General features: G+C 41.4%; 2 protein-coding genes across 5 annotated transcripts in view; one reads left to right on the top strand and one right to left on the bottom strand.

Annotated features, from left to right (window-relative positions):
* Nucleotides 1-15,534, bottom strand: part of AAMDC (adipogenesis associated Mth938 domain containing) — a 35,826-nt gene extending 20,292 nt beyond the window's left edge. The window contains exons 1-3 of one of the 3 annotated variants that reach the window (XM_039228716.1): nucleotides 15,430-15,534; nucleotides 11,140-11,262; nucleotides 2,560-2,709 (exon numbers count right to left, since the gene is read on the bottom strand). In XM_039228716.1, coding sequence (XP_039084647.1) covers nucleotides 2,560-2,691 — 132 coding nt within the window. In that variant the 5' untranslated portion in view covers nucleotides 2,692-2,709; nucleotides 11,140-11,262; nucleotides 15,430-15,534. The remainder of the gene's footprint in view (nucleotides 1-2,559; nucleotides 2,710-11,139; nucleotides 11,263-15,429) is intronic. The other 2 variants (XM_039228715.1, XM_039228717.1) reach the window with 2 other exon arrangements.
* A 442-nt stretch (nucleotides 15,535-15,976) lies between these two features.
* RSF1 (remodeling and spacing factor 1) overlaps nucleotides 15,977-18,966 on the top strand; it is a 159,425-nt gene continuing 156,435 nt past the window's right edge. For both annotated transcript variants that reach the window (XM_039228712.1, XM_039228711.1), the window contains exon 1: nucleotides 15,977-16,164. In XM_039228712.1, the coding sequence (XP_039084643.1) occupies nucleotides 15,978-16,164 (187 nt within the window). In that variant the 5' untranslated portion in view covers nucleotide 15,977. The remainder of the gene's footprint in view (nucleotides 16,165-18,966) is intronic.

The following is an 18,966-nucleotide window of genomic DNA, read 5'->3' as shown; positions in this document are numbered from 1 at the left end:
GTTGAAAAATATAATAACTGGAGTTAAAATTTCACTAAAAAGCCTCAACAGGAGGTAGGAATCAGCAAAAGTAAAAAATACAGTAATTGAGATTATTCAGTATGAGTAAAAGGGAAAAAGAATGAAGAAAACGAACAAAAGCCACAGACACCTGAGGGACTACCATCTAAAATACCAATATACTCATAATGGGTATCAAAGGAGAGGAGAGACGGAATGGGCAGAAAGGATGTTTATTTATTTAGTTTTAGCATTTATTTATTTATTTTGGGGATGCAGAGAGAGACAGAGTGTGAGCGAGGGAGGTACAGAGAGAGAGAGGGAGACACAGAATCTGAAGCAGGCTCCAGGCTCCGAGGCATTAGCACAGAGCCTGATGCGGGGCTCGAACTCACAGACTGTGAGATCATGACCGGAGCCAAAGTTGGACACTCAACCGACTGAGCCACCCAGGCGCCCCCAGAAAGGATATTTAAAGAATGACTGAAAATCCCCCCCAATTGGGCAAAACAACAATGCACATATCCAAAAAGCTCAATATATTCCATGTAAGATAAATTCAAAGTGATCCACATGTAGACACATCACAGTGAAACTGTCAAAAACAAAAGACAAGGAATTTTGAAAGCAGCAAGAGAGAGAAATGACCTGTCAAGTTCAAGGAAGAACTTTAACAGTGGGTTTCCCATTAGTAAACAATGAAGCCAAAGAAGCGGGATGACATATTCAAAGGGCTAAGAGAAAAAGACTTAAAAAAATTTTTTTAATGTTTATTTTTGAGAGAGAGAATCAAAGCATGAATGGGAGAGGGCCAGAGAGAGAGGAGACACAGAATCCCAGCAGGCTCAAGTCAGCATAGAGCCCGATGCAGGGCTCAAACCCATGAACCGTGAGATCATGACCTGAGCCAAAGTCGGATGCTTAACTGACGCCACCCAGGCACCCCAAGAAAAAGACCTTTAATCAAGAAAAACGTATCAAGCAAAATTATCCTTCAAAACTGAAGGATCAACTTCCAGCATTACAGCATGACCTCCATAACCTGCTCCAAAATGAAAATTATTAAAGGAAACAAAAACTAAAAATAAAACAAAAAAATCCCCCCATACAAAAACAAAAAACAAATTTTAACTAACCCCCCACCCCCCAAATTGGAAAAAAAGCCACTCAAAGCATTTGGAAATGATTCTAAGAGCAAACAGCAAATGAAGAAACATCTCCTGAGGTGCCTGAGTGGCTTAGTCAGTTAAGCGTCTGACTTTGGCTCAGGTCATGATCTCGCAGTTTGTGGGTTCAAGTCCCACACTGAGCTCTTTACTGTTAGCATGGAGCCTGCTTGGAATCCTGTCTCCCTTTCTCTCTCTGCTCCTCCCCCACTCGCTTGCTCTCTAAATAAATAAATAAACTTAAAAAAAAAAAAAAGAAAACATCTCTTCAGGAAATGTTTATAAATATTTGGTAGGCAAGGTGAGTATCTGTGGTTTTTCACGAAGACTGCTGCCTGCTTCCCCACCCCCAGCCAGTGAGGTAGAGACTCCACTGGATGGCTGCAGCCTAGAACACAGAGCTGTTCCCCTTTCAGCTACCAGCTGGAAGGCCTTATTCTGGGGAGAAACAGGACTCAAGTGTTTCTCATCCTGCTCTCGGCTGACTTTTGCTGAGACTAAGTCCTAAGTGAATGTGGTCAAGAGGTAGGGGCTCCCTTCTTTCCCCCAAACTCTACCGTGGGAGATTCTACCTGGGTACAGCACAATGAGAATCCTGGAGGAAGTACAATACAAGGAAAATTCAAGTTCAAACCACAATGAGATAATGTTTCACATCCGCCCAGATTATACAATCAAAACAAAACAAAACAAAACAAAACAGTACTATGTGTCAGCGAGGAGAAATTTAGAAAAATTGGAACCTTCATAATTCCTAAAATCTTTGTAAAATAACTTGGCAGTTCTCAAAGGATTGAACATAGAATTGTCACATGACCCAGCATTTCCAATCCTAGGTATATATCTAAGAGAATTCAATGCTTCTGTTCACATGAAAAAACTAGCATAAGCACATCTATAGCAATAGAAAGTAGATTAGGGGCTCCTGGCTGGCTTAGTCGGTAGAGCATGTGACTCTTCATCTTGGGGTTGTGAGTTTAAGCCCCAGGTTGAGTGCAGAAATTACTTAAAAAAAAAACAACCTTAAAAAAAGTAGATTAGTAGTGGTAGGAGTTGAGGGGGAAGGAAGAAAGAGGAGTGACTGCTAATGGTTATGAGGTTTTCTTTTGGGGTGGTGAGTATATTCTGGAAGTAGTAGTGGTAAAGTACTGCACAAGCTTATGGCAATAAAAAGTCCATTGAACCACATAATTCAAAAGGGTGAGTTAATGGAACCTGCATTATATCTCTTGGTGGGGAAGTGAGAGGAGGAGGGAGAAAGCAAGGGAGAGGGAAAGGAAGAGGGAGGAGGAAAGGGGAGGGAGGAATAGTTATTTTTCACCTGGACATTATGGCTTAGGAGGTCATCACTTGGTCAGCCTCATGCAGTGTCAACCATACACTAATAGCTTACCTCGGTTCCTGTTTCTCTCCAATCCCACGCCCGACTTCCCCCTGGCCACACTTTGCAGTCCTTATAGGTTTTAGTAGAGCCTTGTACTTTCATTTGCCCCCATGATAGGGAAGCAATTTCAGGGGAGGACATAAGGAACTTAACTGAACTCTGAAATTAAAAGAAAAATATGTTAAGTAAGTTATGAAGTAAGACTGAAACAACTCCAAAATGCAGGAGCTATTCTATATACTATTTTAAAATATAATATTATATACAAAATACAGTAAACCCTGGTCCCCTGTGAGTTAACTTTGTCATTTATGTGGTTGTCACTTCTTCTCTATAGAGGCCTAAAAAGTAAATGTTATTCTTGGGATCCTGAATCATTTAACCATGGAAACTAGATACTACATTACTTCTCTGGGTCTGGGTGGATTTCTTGATATTTTTTGAGAGATAAAATTAAAAGGAGATTTACTTCAGCATGATGGAGTAAGGAGGTTGACACATCCTTTCCCCCAAAAAGTGAGTATAACGCTGTACAGATCTTTCAAAATAATAGCTTGGCACTCTAGAAATAATAATAAAGGCATACTACAAGCTTACTTATGAAAGCCAATGAATTTTGGAGATCAGTAGCATGGCTTGTTGTTCCTGCCTGGGATGGCTGTCATGTCCCCACATCAGTTCTACTGGCACAGCGGTTCCACGTGGTTGAGGTAGAACATGAAAACCAACAACAGTCTTGCTGTTTTGGCCAGAGGAGGCTTGATGGACTTAGACCACCAGAAGTTAAATTGGGGATCTCGGTGGCAAGCAGGCAAATATGGATGGCAGGCAGCTCTGCTTCCTTGATGTTGTGATGGTTTGGGGCAGGCAACGGATTCACAGAGCGGGCAGAATTTAACAGGAATTTCTCAGAGCTGACACAGCTATAGGGGGCTTGATGAGCTCTCCACCTATGCGACATGGACCAACTGAGTATGCGTATCAAAGACAAACTGAGTAGGCCTAACTCATGCAAACATTCGGGCCAGTGGAACCAACAGCACATGCAAAATAGAGAAGCAGGAAAGCTCAAGAGGACTTAGAATGATGTAAAAGCCAGGCAAGGCACGAAAACAACGCTGAACGTACTCCCTAGTGCACACACTGACCCACCAGTAGAGTGAAAGTCTTACTGGTTTGAGGTCTTTCTTTGACTGAATACTAAGCTATGCAGAAAGAGAGGAGACCCCTAGGAAACCAAGCTTAAAAATAAAAACAAGAGGAGAAATGAAAGGAGTGCCTGGCTGGTTCAACTGGAAGAGCATGTGATTCTTGATCTTGAGATCATGAGTTCAAGCCCCATGTTGCATGTAGAGATTACTAAAAAAAAAAGAAGAAATACACTTAAAAAAAAATGAATAGAGGCGTGTGGGTGGCTAAGTCAGTTAAGTGTCTGACTCTTGGTTTCCACTCAGGTCATGATCTCATGGTCCATGAGTTCAAGCCCCGCATCGGGCACGGAGCCTGCTTGGGACCTTCTCTCTCCCTCTCGCTCTCAAAATAAATAAATCAACTAAAAAATAAAATGAATAAAATTAAAAACAGATTTCAGTGGCCACACATTGAATGAGAGACAGAATTTACAGATTTAGTCTCAGCAAGTGACTAAGAACAAACTAAGAACAATAATGGGCAGGGGGAACATCAGAATCCGGGCTTCGTACATTATATTATCTAAAATATTCAGTTTTGGAGCTTCTGGGTGGCTCAGTCAGTTGGGCATCTGACTTCAGTTCAGGTCAGGATCTCATGGTTTGTGGGTCTGAGCCCCGCGTTGGGCTCTGTGCTGATAGCTCAGAGCCTGGAGCCTGCTTAGGATTCTGTGTCTCCCTCTCTCTCTATCTCTTCCCCACTCACACTGTCTCTCTCTCTCTCTCTCTCAAAAGTAAACATTAAAAAAATTTTTTAAATATTCAGTTTTACACAAAAAATTACAAGACATGCAAAGAAACAAAAAATGTGACCCACACTCATGAAATGAAACTGTACCTGAGTGTTCTTGTGTTTGATTTAGCCAAGATTTCAAAGAAATTATTATAAATAAATTTAAATAACTAAAGAAACCATATCTACAGAATTAAACAAAATTATGACAATAACTCAATCAATACAGAATCACAATAAGGACTTTTTTTTTTTAATGTTTTTTATTTATTTCTAGGAGAGAGAGAGAGAGAGACAGCGTGAGCAGGGGAGGGTCAGAGAGAGAGGGAGACACAGACTGAAACAGGCTCCAGGCTCTGAGCTGGCAGTCAGCCCAGAGCCCGACGCGGGGCTCGAACCCACGAACCGCGAGATCATGACCTAAGCGAAAGTCGGACGCTTAACCGACTAAGCCACCCAGGCGCCCCACAATAAGGACATTTCTAAAAAGAATTAAGAATTAAAAATAATAATAATAATAATAATAAATAAAAAGAATTAAGCAGAAATTCTATTATTTACAAATAAAATAACTAAAAAAGAAAAAGATTGTAACAGGGTTCTACAGAGAAACAGAACCAGTAGATTATGCATATTACGACACTTATTTCAAGGAAGTGTCTCATGCAGTTGTGAGGGGTTGGCCCGTCCAAAATGTGTAGGCAGGTTGGCAGGCTGCTAACTCTTGGGAAGAAGTTGTCATTGCATTAACAATGTATTATTTCTTCTTCCTCAAGGAAACCTCAGTTTTGCTTTTAAGGCCTTTTAACTGATCGGATGAGACCTACAAATATTGAGGACAGTTTCCTTTATTTAAAAGTCAACTGACTGTAGATATTAACTGCATCTATTAAACACCATCACAGCAACACTTAGGCCAGGATTTGATTGAATAACTGGGTACTATAGTCTAGCCAAGTGGACATATAAAACTAACCATCACAGTCCACCCCTTGTCAATCTGGCACCTATATACATGTTCTTAAATCATATTTAATCTCCAAATAAGCACAGTAACAAAGTGATACTTATGCCTAACATAACTACTAATTCACTTTTGCAGCTTCAAATACTGAATATCTATTTTTAAAATCTATAGCAAAGTGCATAAACATACTGTTTTAGATGCTGTGGGGGGAAGATACATATTTGTAACACGTAATTCCTGTTCTTAGGAACTAATATTACCCTAGAGAGAACACATCTACAAATAACTATAACTTTTAAGGTAATTTAAGAATATGAAGTAACTTTTGAAAATTGGTATAAGAGAAGTATAATGGATTGTTAAGAATGTAGAAAAAGACTTCTGTGTTTGTTGGCTAGAGCTTCCATAACAAAGTATGGAAGCTTAACTGAGCCACCCAGGTGCCCGTGAAATCATCTTTTTAAATACAGGCATTTACATACAGCGTATTTCTCTTTGAGTAGTGCTTTAGGTGTATCCCCTAAGGTTTGGTTTTTTGTTTTCATTTTTATTTATCTCAAATTATTTTCTAATTTTATGATTTCTTCCTTGAAAAATTGGTTATTTGGGTCTGTGTCACTTAACATCCATATATTAATTAATTTTCCAAATTTTCTTGTTTTTGATTCTGGGTAAATTCCATGTTTGGAGAACATGTTTGGCATAATTTCAACATGTTTAAATTTGCTGGGAGTTTTTTTATGCCCTAGCACATGGTTTATCTTGGAGAATTTTCCATGTGTACTTGAGAAAAATGTGTGTTCAGCTATTGTTGTGCAGTGTCCATAGATGTTTGTTATGTCTAGTTGTTTTGTTGTGTTTTTCAAGTGTATTTCTTTGTTGACATTCCTTTCAGTTGTCCTAGGTGACCATTATTGAAAGTGGCACCTGAGTGGCTCAGTGGGTTAAGTGTCTGACTTCAATTCAGGTCATAATCTCGTGGTTTGTGAGTTCGAGCCCCATGTTGGGCTCTGTGCTGACAGCTCAGGGCCTGGAGCCTGTTTCACATTGTATCTCCCCCTCTCTCTTCCCCTCCCCAACTCATGTTCTGTTTGTCTCTCTCTCTCAAAAATAAACTTTTAAAAGTTAATAAATAAAAAAAAAGAAAGTGGAGTATTGAAGTTTCCAAGTAGTATTGTTGAATTCGCTACTTCTCCTTTCAATTCTGCATCTTGTATATTAGGGCTCTTGATGTATTGACTCCTGGTGGTTTTGATAAACCTCTAGCTTTAGGAAGGAAGCACTGGCCTAGGCTAATGCATTCAGTACATTCTACTTTCACTTTCTACACTGGTCACACTGGCTCATGGTTGAATACAAGAGCTGAGATGGGACCAATCAGTGTAAGTTTGGGGACTTTTGGGGGAGATTCTGAGATACTGAGGCTGGGATGTATAGAATATAGAAAAGTACCTTGAAACTGCTAGCACTCTGAAGGAAATCAGTCTGATAATTCAGCCCATGAGTGGGAAGACAACACAGAGAGAAGTAATGAGAAACAAATTTACAACCTGATTAGACCATACCTCAAGCATGAGCTGGCCTTTTCAATTATGTAAGATAATAAATTTCCTTTATGTTTAAGCCTGTTTGTCTTTTACTTGCATATTAAAGTATTTTGACACAATTTATTTTAATGATTCACCAGATATCCGAATATCATCTTAATAGTACTAAAGAAATACTTCTGCAACCTAGTACTTGTAAAATATTTTTTTAAATTTATTGAGACTGAGAGAAACAGAGCATGAGTGGGGGAGGGGTAAAGAGAGAGGGAGACACAGAATCCAAAACAGGTTCCAGGCTCTGAGCTGTCAGCAGAGAGCCCGACGCAGGGCTCAAACCCACGAACCGTGAGATCATGACCTGAGCTGAAGTCGGCCGCTTAACCGACTGAGCCACTCAGGCGCCACAGTACTTGGAAAACTGATGTGTCTGACATATCATACAATTTTACTGAATGAAAAATATACAATAGCTACTGGATTCATGCTTAGATGTCATCTAGGAGTGTGATATTAAAGCAGAAATTTTACTAAATATCTGTTTCCTTGGTCATAATCAAATGATAAAGATCCCATTTGTTCATTCATTCATTTTCCTCCACATGTAAAGCTAAGGGAATATATTTCAACCTCTTTGTCTAAACCACAGCAACAAATACATTTTGTGTCATAACACACACATCTTCATAAATATTTCTTGCAATGTACTTATCACACTTATCCTTACTATAGGTGATATATTATTTTCTGTTCTACTTTTATTAGCAGTGTTCTATTTTTTTTTCATTTTTAATGTAATTCTGGTCTTGATCCACCACATTGATTTTGAAACCAACTAAAAGGTCGTGACCTATAGTTTAAAAAATAGTGCTATAGGCTAGAGCCATATTCAAAATAAATAATGAGGGCAGCATGTGCACTGCCTACATCAAGATGGGAGTGGAGTGCTGGAATAGGGTTTGCTGTGTCTATACTGAATGTACAGTTGCTAGGAGCTGTTGGAAAGAAAATGGGGTACCAGTGTGTCAGGGGTTACTTAGGAGGCTCAGGGCAGGGGCTCTTCTGCAATTACCATGTAAGTATAGTATCTTAATATTTTAAATGACTGAGCCACCCAGGTGCCCTAAAGTATCTTAATATCTTTTTTTTTTTTTTTTACAAATAGTTTATTGTCAAATTGGTTTTTTTTATTTTTACATATTTTTTTATATTTTTATTTATTTCTAGGAGAGAGACAGACAGTGTGAGCAGGGGAGGGCCAGAGAGAGAGGGAGACACAGACTCTGAAATAGGCTCCAGGCTCTGAGCTGGCAGTCAGCACAGAGCCCGACGCGGGGCCCGAACCCACGAACCGCGAGATCATGACCTAAGCGAAAGTCGGACGCTTAACCGACTAAGCCACCCAGGCGCCCCAAATTGGTTTCCATATAACACCCAGTGCTCATCCCCACAAGTGCCCTCCTCCATGCCCATCTCCTCCCTCCCCCCCCGCATCCATCAGTCCTCATTTTGTTTCTCAGTATTCAAGAGCCTCTCATGGTTTGCCTCTCTCCCTTTCCCCCACCATAGTATCTTAATATCTTAACAGCCAATCCAGCCTTAGTAGTCAATACCAGTCAATATTAGTCTTTGCTGTACAAGATACCAAACTGCATAATGTGATCCCTGCCCTCGATTGTCTAATAGTAAAGTTAAAATATGTAGACACATAGCAACAATATGAGGTATAATACATTGGAATATCCGCAGTTCTACACACTTTTTTTTTTTTTAAGTAAAAATCTTCATCACATCAGAGAAACTAGACTCACCCATGCTATTAAGAGAAAAGATTGATGAATAACTCTTAAGGAAACAATGGTAAGGGACAGCTTGGATGCTCAGTTGAGTATCTGACTCTTGCTTTCAACTCAGGTCATGATCCCAGGCTCGTGGGACTAAGCCCCATGACTGGCTCCACGCTGAGCCTGTTTAGGACTCTCTCTCCCACCCCACCTCTTTCTCTCTCTCTCTCTCTTTCTCTCAATCTCTCCCTCTGCGTCCCTCCCCCACTCCTGCTAGCTTGTTCTCTCTTTCTCTCTAAAGAAAAAAAATATCAGAAGACATTTCTTTTTTTTTTAATATTTTTATTTCTAGGAGAGAGAGAGAGACAGCGTGAGCAGGGGAGGGTCAGAGAGAGAGGGAGTCACAGACTCTGAAACAGGCTCCAGGCTCTGAGCTGGCAGTCAGCACAGGGCCTGACGCGGGGCTCGAACCCGCGAACTGCGAGATCATGACCTAAGCGAAAGTCGGACGCTTAACCGACTAAGCCACCCAGGTGCCCCTATCATAAGACATTTCTAAAAGTGCTTTCTTCAATGATTAGAATTCTGCTACAACACAGAATTCGATTACCATTAGGAAAAAAAATGGCTGGTTTAAATCTTGTTTAAATTACAACTTCTCTTTCTTTTTGTATACTTTCTAATTAAACTATCTTGAAGAACATAGATTCCTATTTGTTGACACTTAATAGCTTTTTCTCTACATATACCATATATACACAAACTTATAGATGTATTCCCTTTTTAAAAAGTAAACTTTATTTAAAAATTTTTTAATATTTATTTATTTTTGAGAGAGACACAGAGTGCAAGCACGGGAGGGGCAGAGAGTGAGAGAGACGCAGAATCTGGAGCAGGCTCCAGGCTCTGAGCTATCAGTACAGAGTCTGACACGGGGCTTGAACCTACAAACTGTAAGATCATGACCTGAGCTGAAGTTGGATGCTTAACCAACTGAGCCACCTAGGTGCCCCTAAAAAGTAAACTTTAAATAAACCTAAGTAAATTTGCTTATGACTGATTAGGAATTCTCCTAACTGACTCCACAACTAAACCCAATTCACCTCAATATACAGTTATCAGGCTTACAATATCTATTTAAAAATATGTGTCACAAATGCAAAGATAATTGCATTCTGTTGTGGAGACAGAAATATGTATTAATTATTCTGTTATAAGGCAGACTTATAATACAATTTGGGATAATAGAGGGAAAAGCCATAAAATTTAAAAATGGAAGCATAATTACACTCAGTTAAGTGCATGGATACTGTTTAGAATTCAAGGAGTTTTGACAATTTATAAACTTGCCAATCAAGATACAGAAATCGATGGGGCGCCTGGGTGGCTTAGTCGGTTAAGCGTCCGACTTTCGCTTAGGTCATGATCTCGCGGTTCGTGGGTTCGAGCCCCGCGTCGGGCTCTGTGCTGACTGTCAGCTCAGAGCCTGGAGCCTGTTTCAGTATGTGACTCCCTCTCTCTCTGACCCTCCCCTGCTCACGCTGTCTCTCTCTCTCTCTCTCCTAGAAATAAATAAAACGTTAAAAGAAAAAAAGATACAGAAATCGAGTTGCCTTGTATACCTTTCTAGCCAATCCCTTTTGAAGCTCAAAAGAAACCAGTATTTTGTTTCTATTTCCCTAGATTAGTTAGACCGTCATATTGCTGGATTTGCACAGTACCTATTCTTTTGTGTCTGTTTCCTTCCACTCAACAGGCTTTGAGATTCACTCATGTTGTAGTACCAAGTATATATTTGTGTGAATAGTAGTCTGTTGTAAGAATCTATCACAATTTATTCATCCATTCTTCTGTTAATGAACATTAGGGTTGTTTCTTACTTTCTGGTATTTTGAATAAACTAGATATTAATTCTGAATGAAAAAAAAGTTTTTCCTCCTAACAGGATGCGAAATATGAACCATCTTAAGAAATTTCTTATTCATAAACAAAGTTAGACTGAGTGTAGGTAATTTAAGCCTTGTTTGAAGGCTTCGTCACTGCAGTGGCAATAAATTAATCACAGATTTTATTTTTTTTAAAGCAGCTCTACCTTTACATTCTAGTCTGATGCATATAACTCAGTTACTTAACTACATACATTGGGATTAGACACTTGCAACCCACAATTTCTCTTGGTCCAAAAAGGCAAGAAGAGATGGTGGTATTATGGGGGTTTGTTATTTATTTTCTTTTCAAGAACAGACTTAGTGAAGGTATGATCTAAATCTTGTAGTAAAACATTTCTTATCTTTTGGGTGTATATAACTCTCTGATGTCCAAGGACTTTGTTCCCATGCCAATCTGGATTAGAAAAGGCAGAAACTCTAACCTTATTTATCAGTCCCTTTTTGAAGACAGTGTAAACACCGAGAAAAGAAAACTAGTACAAGGCTTTCTTTTAGCATGTCATTTTACAACCCATGGAAGAGCAGGAGGTGAGGTGCTGGAAAACCTGAAAGTGAAGACACAGAAAGGCAGGGGTGGGGTTAAGGGTTACAAAACAATATAATTAAAACTTTATTTGGTTTGAAAGTTCTTTCTGTCAGAGTTCCTTTGCAAGTTCCTTTCTCTGCCTTACAAAGATAATAATTTTATTTAATATTGTGTATCTGCCCTTTATTTAAGGTCGATTTAGTAATGACCTTACCAAATTTTTGTCTCTTCCTGCAAAACTGTTGTCAAAGATGTGTTCTGGGTCAGATTTTTCTTAAAATGGTGTCTTTAGATCTCCAGGTCTAGAGATACATATTTGGCAGTTGGAAAGTTCTACCAATATATTTGAATTTCAATTTGTGTTTAAGCAGTATTACTTAAAAAAAGTATTTTACTATACATTAAATGAAACCTTCTCTATATACCATAGACAGTTTCCTAAAATAAGACTTTACTTTCTTGTTTTTTATTTTTTTATTATGGCAAAGTATATATAAAATAAAATTTACCCCTTTTTTATTTTTAAATGTTTTATTTATTTCTAGGAGAGAGAGAGAGACAGCGTGAGCAGGGGAGGGTCAGAGAGAGAGGGAGTCACAGACTCTGAAACAGGCTCCAGGCTCTGAGCTGGCAGTCAGCACAGAGCCCGACGCGGGGCCCGAACCCACGAACTGCGAGATCATGACCTAAGCGAAAGTCAGACGCTTAACCGACTAAGCCACCCAGGCGCCACTAAAATTTACCCCTTTAACTGTTTTTTTTCTTTAAGTAGTCTTCATGCCCAGCATGGAGTCCAACTTGGGGCCTGAACTCACGCCCTGAGATCATGACTGAGCTGAGATAAAGAGTCAGCTGATGTTTCAAAGGGACACATGCACCCCAATGTTTATAGCAGCACTATTGACAATAGCCAAAGTATGGAAAGAGCCCAAATGTCCATCAATGGATGAATGGATAAAGTAGATGTGGTGTATATATACACATACACAATGGAGTATTACTCAGCAATCAAAAAGAATAAAATCTTGCCATTTGCAACTATGTGGATGGAACTCGAGGGTATTATGCTAAGCAAAATAAATCAGTCAGAGAAAGACAAATATCTTATGACTTCACTCATATGAGGACTTTAAGACACAGAACAGATGAACATAAGAGGAGGGAAGCAAAAATAATATAAAAACAGGGAGGGGGACAAAAACATAAGAGACCCTTAAATACGGAGAACAAACAAAGGGTTGCTGGAGGGGTTGTGGGAGGGGGGATGGGCTAAATGGGTGAGGGGCATTAAGGAATCTATTCCTGAAGTCTTTGTTGCACTATATGCTAACTAACTTGGATGTAATTTTTAAAAAATAAGTTAAATAAAAATTCTAAAAAACCCAAGGTAGATTAAAGAAAATGACCTAAAAGTGAGTCATTTTTCTCAAATAAACTGAAATACTATTATCTTAATTCTCAATTCATTTCTGAATATAGAAAGTTATTGAATATTCAAAAGATAAGACTAATGATATTCCACTCTGTCTTGATGGCTATAAAGTAATTCCAAATTTGGCTGCATATTATCACAAACTGAAATAAAATATACTTATAGTAGACCTGATGCACTTTATGTGTGGGCATGAGAGAGAGAGAGAGAGAGAGAGAGAGAGGCATGTAACATCTCTCTCTGTCTTTGGGAAAATAGCCCTCATTCACATCATTTGTTGAGATAGGTTGACTTCCATTAGAGATGTCTAATCAGAGTTCTCCCTGGTATTTCCCCAGAGCCTTAGAAAAATATTTACTTTCTCCAGAATGAAGCTTTGAGGGTCTTGTGAGGACAAAGCTTCTGCTGGCCATTTTCTAGCCTCACAGAAATCTTTATGAAAATGAAGCCAATACAGAGACAGAGAGAGAGATAGAATTCAACCCTGTCAGTAATGTTTAAGTACCTGTAATGAGGTCATACATGAAATTCTAAATTTTTTTGTACACTTATTAGTGTCATTAACAAATTCTTTAGGAATAAAAAGAGTCATTTGATGGAGGTGCCCGTAGTTCAGTAGGTTGAGCCTCTGGCTCTTTATTTTGGCTCAGGCCATGATCTTGTTCATGGGATCTAGCCCTGTGTCTAGCTCTGGGTTCTCAGTGTGGAAACTGCTTGAGATCCTCTCTCCTTCTGTCTGCCCCTCCACCACAAACACTCCCCCCCACCCCATAAATAAACTAAAAAAAAAAAAAAAGTAAAAAGGGGTGTCTGGATAGCTCAGTCAGTTGAACAACTGACACTGGGTTTCAGCTCAGGTCATGATCTCATGGTTAGTGAATGTGAGCTCTGTATTAGGCTCCACACTGACAGTACACAGTGTGCTTGGGATTCTCCTCCCCTCACCCCCCCCCCCCCCCCCCTTGTGCACACTCTCTCTCTCTCAAAGTAAATAAATAAACTTAAAAAATCTTTAAATTAAAAAAAATGAAAAAAAAGTTAGTTGAGATCAAGTCAGNCCACCACAAACACTCCCCCCCACCCCATAAATAAACTAAAAAAAAAAAAAAAGTAAAAAGGGGTGTCTGGATAGCTCAGTCAGTTGAACAACTGACTTTTGTTTTCAGCTCAGGTCATGATCTCATGGTTAGTGAATTTGAGCTCTGTATTTGGTTCCTCACTGACAGTACATAGTGTGCTTGGGATTCTCTTCCCCTCACCCCCCCCCCCCCCCCCTTTTGTGCACACTCTCTCTCTCTCAAAGTAAATAAATAAACTTAAAAAATCTTTAAATTAAAAAAAATGAAAAAAAAGTTAGTTGAGATCAAGTCAGATGTTCAATGGACTGAGCTACTACCCAGGCACCCCTGTTTTCAACTATTTTTAAGTGTATACTTCAGTGGCATAGTCACTGTTGTGTTGCCTTTAATTTTTCACAGCAGTATTTCTTAAAACGTAATGTTCAAGAGTATTTGAGAAATTTCAAAAAACATTTTTCCCTTTAAAAAGAGTTTGTGTAGTAGTCAGGATTATGAGTTAGTATTCTAGGTTATAAATTCCACTTACAATCTAGATTTTCTTTTCCCTCAATAAAAATGAGTGTTTTTCTTTAGATAATGAGAATGATATAGACCATTGTGCTTTTTCCCCTAGAAACACAGAAATTCAATAGTTGTAAGCATTTTCTGTTCCCAATTATGCACCTATACTGTATATCTTTGCCTTCCTTTCATAAATTTTCCTGTTTTACATGGTTTATATTATACATTGTTTCAAATTCTTTTTAAGAAGATATTATGTAAGTTTTAAATGCATGCTGAAAATTCTGGCTCAAAGTAGTAGACTACCTAAATTATGGCTAAATTCAACTGAAATTTTAGAAATTCCTTTGTTCAATAATAGCAACTAACGTTTTAAAAATAGTTACAACGAATGTGCCAGAGATTGTGCTAATCAACTTACTGCAATACATAGTAAAATCCTACGATGTAAGTACTATTATTACCCCCACTTCCCAGAGGTTCAAAGAAATGAAGAATCTTCTGTAATGTCCTGAAGCAGTTCTGTTAGGATCCAAGTCTGGCTGACTTCCAAAGCTCAGGCTCCTAACCATAATGCACGTTGCGTTCCAAGCTGCACATTCTACTTTGCAAGACTGAGATTCTTTGTGGGAAAATGATCACTGCTACCCCCAAAGAAGCGGAACCCTGTCTCCTAACAACTTTTTTGCTCTTGCACCAGGTCGCTATCCCGTCCGTTGTCTTAGTGAATCCTGGTCCCCTACAAAGGTCCTCATTCCTCAAGAGCCCCTCCCCCTCACACCCTGACAACCACAGCAGGGCCCTGTCCCCTCACACCTTGGTCGGCCTTAAGAGCCTGGTCCCTTCAGCCCCCTGATCTTCTAGCAGGGCCCCAATTCCTCAGCAGAGAGGTGATCCCCGCAGAGCCCCGTTCCCTCAGGCCCTGTTTTCCAGTATAGCTACGATTCTTACACCCTAGCAGACAGCAATAACCCTCAGCAAAGCTTCGCTGGCACTTACAAAGGTCCCATCCCAATCCCTAATTAAGAGCACTTCTCTACCTTTCCCCTTCCCAACCTTCTGCCAGAATCGTGCTTTTCGATTCTCCTCTTTTTCCGCTTCTTATTCACTCTCTTCAACTTCCCCCACCATCTGATGGCCGGGATTCAGATCCCGGAGACCCCGCAAAACTCACCCGACGTCCTCCCTTCGCAAGAGTTGCGATCCCAAACGGCTCCGCGCTTTACCTCTCACCTTGGTTCGTTCAGGCCCTCTCGGTTAAGAGCTCACCCCACTCGCCCCGCCCCGAAAAAGCCTTTCAGCCAGTCGTCGTCAGAAGCCCCGCCCCCTCCAAGCCTATTGGCCACCGCTCCTAAAAAGTCCCGCCTCTTCAAGCTTCCAGTCCCCTTCCTTGCCCCGCTTCCCTTGTTTTCATTCCCCCTGTCACACGAGGCTGTGGCAAACCCAAAAGTGGGAGGGGCGAAGTAGAGGGAGGGAAGGGGGGCGGAAAAGGGCGGAAAGTGAAAGGCACAGAGCGCCTCTCTTTCCCTCGTCTGGTTAGGTTCTCGACTGCTCCGAGCAGCCGTTGTATTGTGGGATCGCGGCGCCGTGCCGGAGACGCTCAGATCCGCAGGGGAGCCTACTCACTAGCGCCTCCTGTTGTCCGGAAAGCTGCCCTGCCATTCCTCGGCACCTAACTCCCTCCACCCCCCCATCGCCTCCTCCTCCATCCTCCAGTTCAAAATGGCGGCGGCGGCAGCAGCGGCGGCCGCGATGGCTCCTCCGGGCTGCCCGGGTTCGTGCCCCAACTTCGCCGTAGTCTGCTCCTTCTTGGAGCGCTACGGGCCGCTGCTCGACCTGCCTGAGTTGCCGTTCCCTGAGCTGGAGCGGGTGCTGCAGGCGCCGCCGCCGGACGTCGGCAGTGGAGAAGGTAAGCGAGGGGCCCGAACGCCCGGCGGGAAGCGGCCCTGGAAAGCTCCTTCTCTCCGCTGTTCACGGATATCCCGGGCCTCCGCGGCTCTGTCCTTCCCCTGGGGCGCAGCTCCGCCCGGCCCGGCCTTTCCGCCCAGCCCCCAGGGTCTTGGGCAGTGGGGAGGCGGGGCAGAGACCCCCTAGGGCCACTGGGCCTGGCGCCGAGCGGAGGTGGGGGCGTCGCGGGCTAGGTGTGGGCTGGGGGCGTGGAGGGGGTCATTGTGCTGGTCGGCGGCCCCTGGGACTGCTCCCCGGCGGCAGGGGCTGGTCCTCCACCCCTTCTCCCCCTGGGTGGCGGGGGAAGGGGAGCGCAGGTTCCGGCCAGCTTTGCGCTTTTCTCCTCCTCCCTTGCCTTGCTCCTTCCCCTCCTCCCACCATCCTCCCGACCATCTCGGGGGAGGCTGGGCTCATCTTCTCGGGGCGCCCCTTTCTCTCCCTCCACCTGGGTGGGCGGGGGCCAGCGGACACTTCTGCTCTCCCTCCCTCTAGTGGGAACTCCCCCGAGAGAGTCGGCTCACGTCTCTCTTCCTTTCCCCTCGAGGGCCGGTTTAACCCCCAAAACTCCTTCCTCGGAGTAGGGAGGTTTGCTCCTCCCCCATGGGAGAGGGTCCTTCTCTATTCTCGCTTTGGAGGTGGAAGTCGTTCAGCTTCTCTCCACTTTGGAGGGGAGAGGGTTAATTTTTCCTCCCCCATAGTTTTCCTCCTCCTCCACCCCACCTCCCCCCCAAATAATAGAAAAGCATCTCCCCACTTTTCTAATCCCTTCCCCCTTCATCTTGGCAGCGGGGCTTAGGGGAAGAAGTCGCCCTCCCATTTGCAGGGTGGGGTGGGGTGGTTAGTATGTAGGCTGGAGGAGGGGCTCAGACGGAGGGGGAAACAGTTGAAGAAGGTGCTTGTTGCTCATGTTTCTCTCTCTGGTGCTGCTGGTCTATTATTGGTGTTCGCAAGTGGTGCTCCTTCCACATAAGGCCACCGCGCGGGTGCAGGGCGCATGCTCTGCCCGGCCCCATTGAAACTTCCTGCTGCTGCTGCTGCTCCTGCTGCTGGTGGTGCTTTCGCTGGAGCATCTCCGCTCTGTGCCTGCTGCCTCCGGCCCTTACACTGAGCGCGTACACTCACCCCTTATTTATTCCTGATCCATGGCTCTCCTTTCCTGGCATATTTCTTCCTTCGGAGAAGGGTTTTTTTTTAAATTTTTTTTGTTTTTTCCTTCTCCGTATTCTAAGCATTGCCTTTATCTGGGAACAGCCGTTGGCTGGAGAAGAGACGTTTTCCAGATAGATCTTTTTTGATCCGTATTAGGTGGCTAAAGTGGACGGGGTATTGTATAAGACAGATAGCTGTTTCCTCTCTAGGAAAGCAGGGTTGCTCTTCAATTCTCCATGGAAATGAAGAAGTTTCTGTTAACAGAATGCATTTACATTGCCAAGAGGGATCCGCGTGTGAAGTTTTTCAAAATATTAGCTATGGAGAAAATGATGTTATGACTACCAAAGACTCAAATTAATACAGCATTTATGGTATAGGCAACTATCTCTTCTTACCTGCCCAAATTTACCCTTAAACTCTGGCATGTAAAAAGGTAGTTTTTTTTTTTTTTTAATGTAGTATAAAATAAGAGTGTGATAGCTTACATTGTGTAAAGACTTCCTGCAGAATTTCTTTAGAAGTTAAGTTCCCCAATATAAGTATTTTATTAGGAAATTGTATTTACATTCGAGTTTTAGAGAAGTAGTCCCTGTGAAATAGAATGCCTTAGTAAGTCGCTTTTAGGATACTTTTGGAAATGATAGTAATGTATATATCTGGGAGAAATTGGGAAGTTGGGGAAAGAATTGCTGGTACATTGTTTTTGGAATTTGCTTGGACCAAGTTGAAAGGAAGGCATAGACCTGTGATGGCATTGCATTCTGGGTGGCATACAAGTTTGCTTGCCTTCCATTCCTTTTAAATTTTTGGCCACTGCATTTGGCTTGTTGGTTATCAAAGAAAAAATATCAGGGTCAGTTTACTAGTTCATGTTACATTTCTATCTAGAATTGAACAATGGGCTACAAACTAAATGAAAAATGAGAAATATTCTGGGCTGAGAGATTGTACCAGTGGGCTGAGCCACTGCATTACCATTGGTATAGTTACATCTATAATAATAGATCTTGTCATAATGCAATCTAAGAATAATTATTAACCAATTAATATTACACAGTTCAAGATACTTGGCAAATGAAAAGTCTTGCAGGTGAAATGCCCTTACTGTGCAGGGAAAAGATTTTCAGGCCTTTGATGATAGTTAACCTACTTGGAACAGTTGGATAAAACAATATTGGCCAAACTAACAAGATTTGAACTCAGTCTTTTTAGGAAGGAGTTGTGGTGTACTAGAAGGAGTTAAAAGACATGGGTTTTAGCACTGAACAGTAATATATAAAGTTGTAGGCAAATTACTTAATTTCAATGGACCTCATCTCTTCAGTAAATATAGTTATCGGAAGACCAAATGAAATATTTTCAAAAACGCTTTCATAAACTAAGCCCTTAAAGTATTTTTGTATTACAAATTTTGTTAAAGATGTTTGTGAGAGAGATCTACAAGTATATTTGGAATTACAATGTTAAATTTTGGCATGTTGTAAGAATAGGGGTGTGAGCACAGGTATAATATTGAGCTATTATGCTCTTGGGGAAAAGTCTTTCTTATAATCAAATGAGTTTTGCTCTGTGTAAATTAAACTATTTTTCTTATTTATTTATTTTTTTAATT

The sequence above is a fragment of the Hyaena hyaena genome, unplaced genomic scaffold, assembly GCF_003009895.1.
Source record: "Hyaena hyaena isolate Hyena2069 unplaced genomic scaffold, ASM300989v1 scaffold_34, whole genome shotgun sequence".
NCBI classification, from domain to species: Eukaryota; Metazoa; Chordata; class Mammalia; order Carnivora; family Hyaenidae; genus Hyaena; species Hyaena hyaena.
This window is presented reverse-complemented; position numbering and strand designations above follow the sequence as displayed.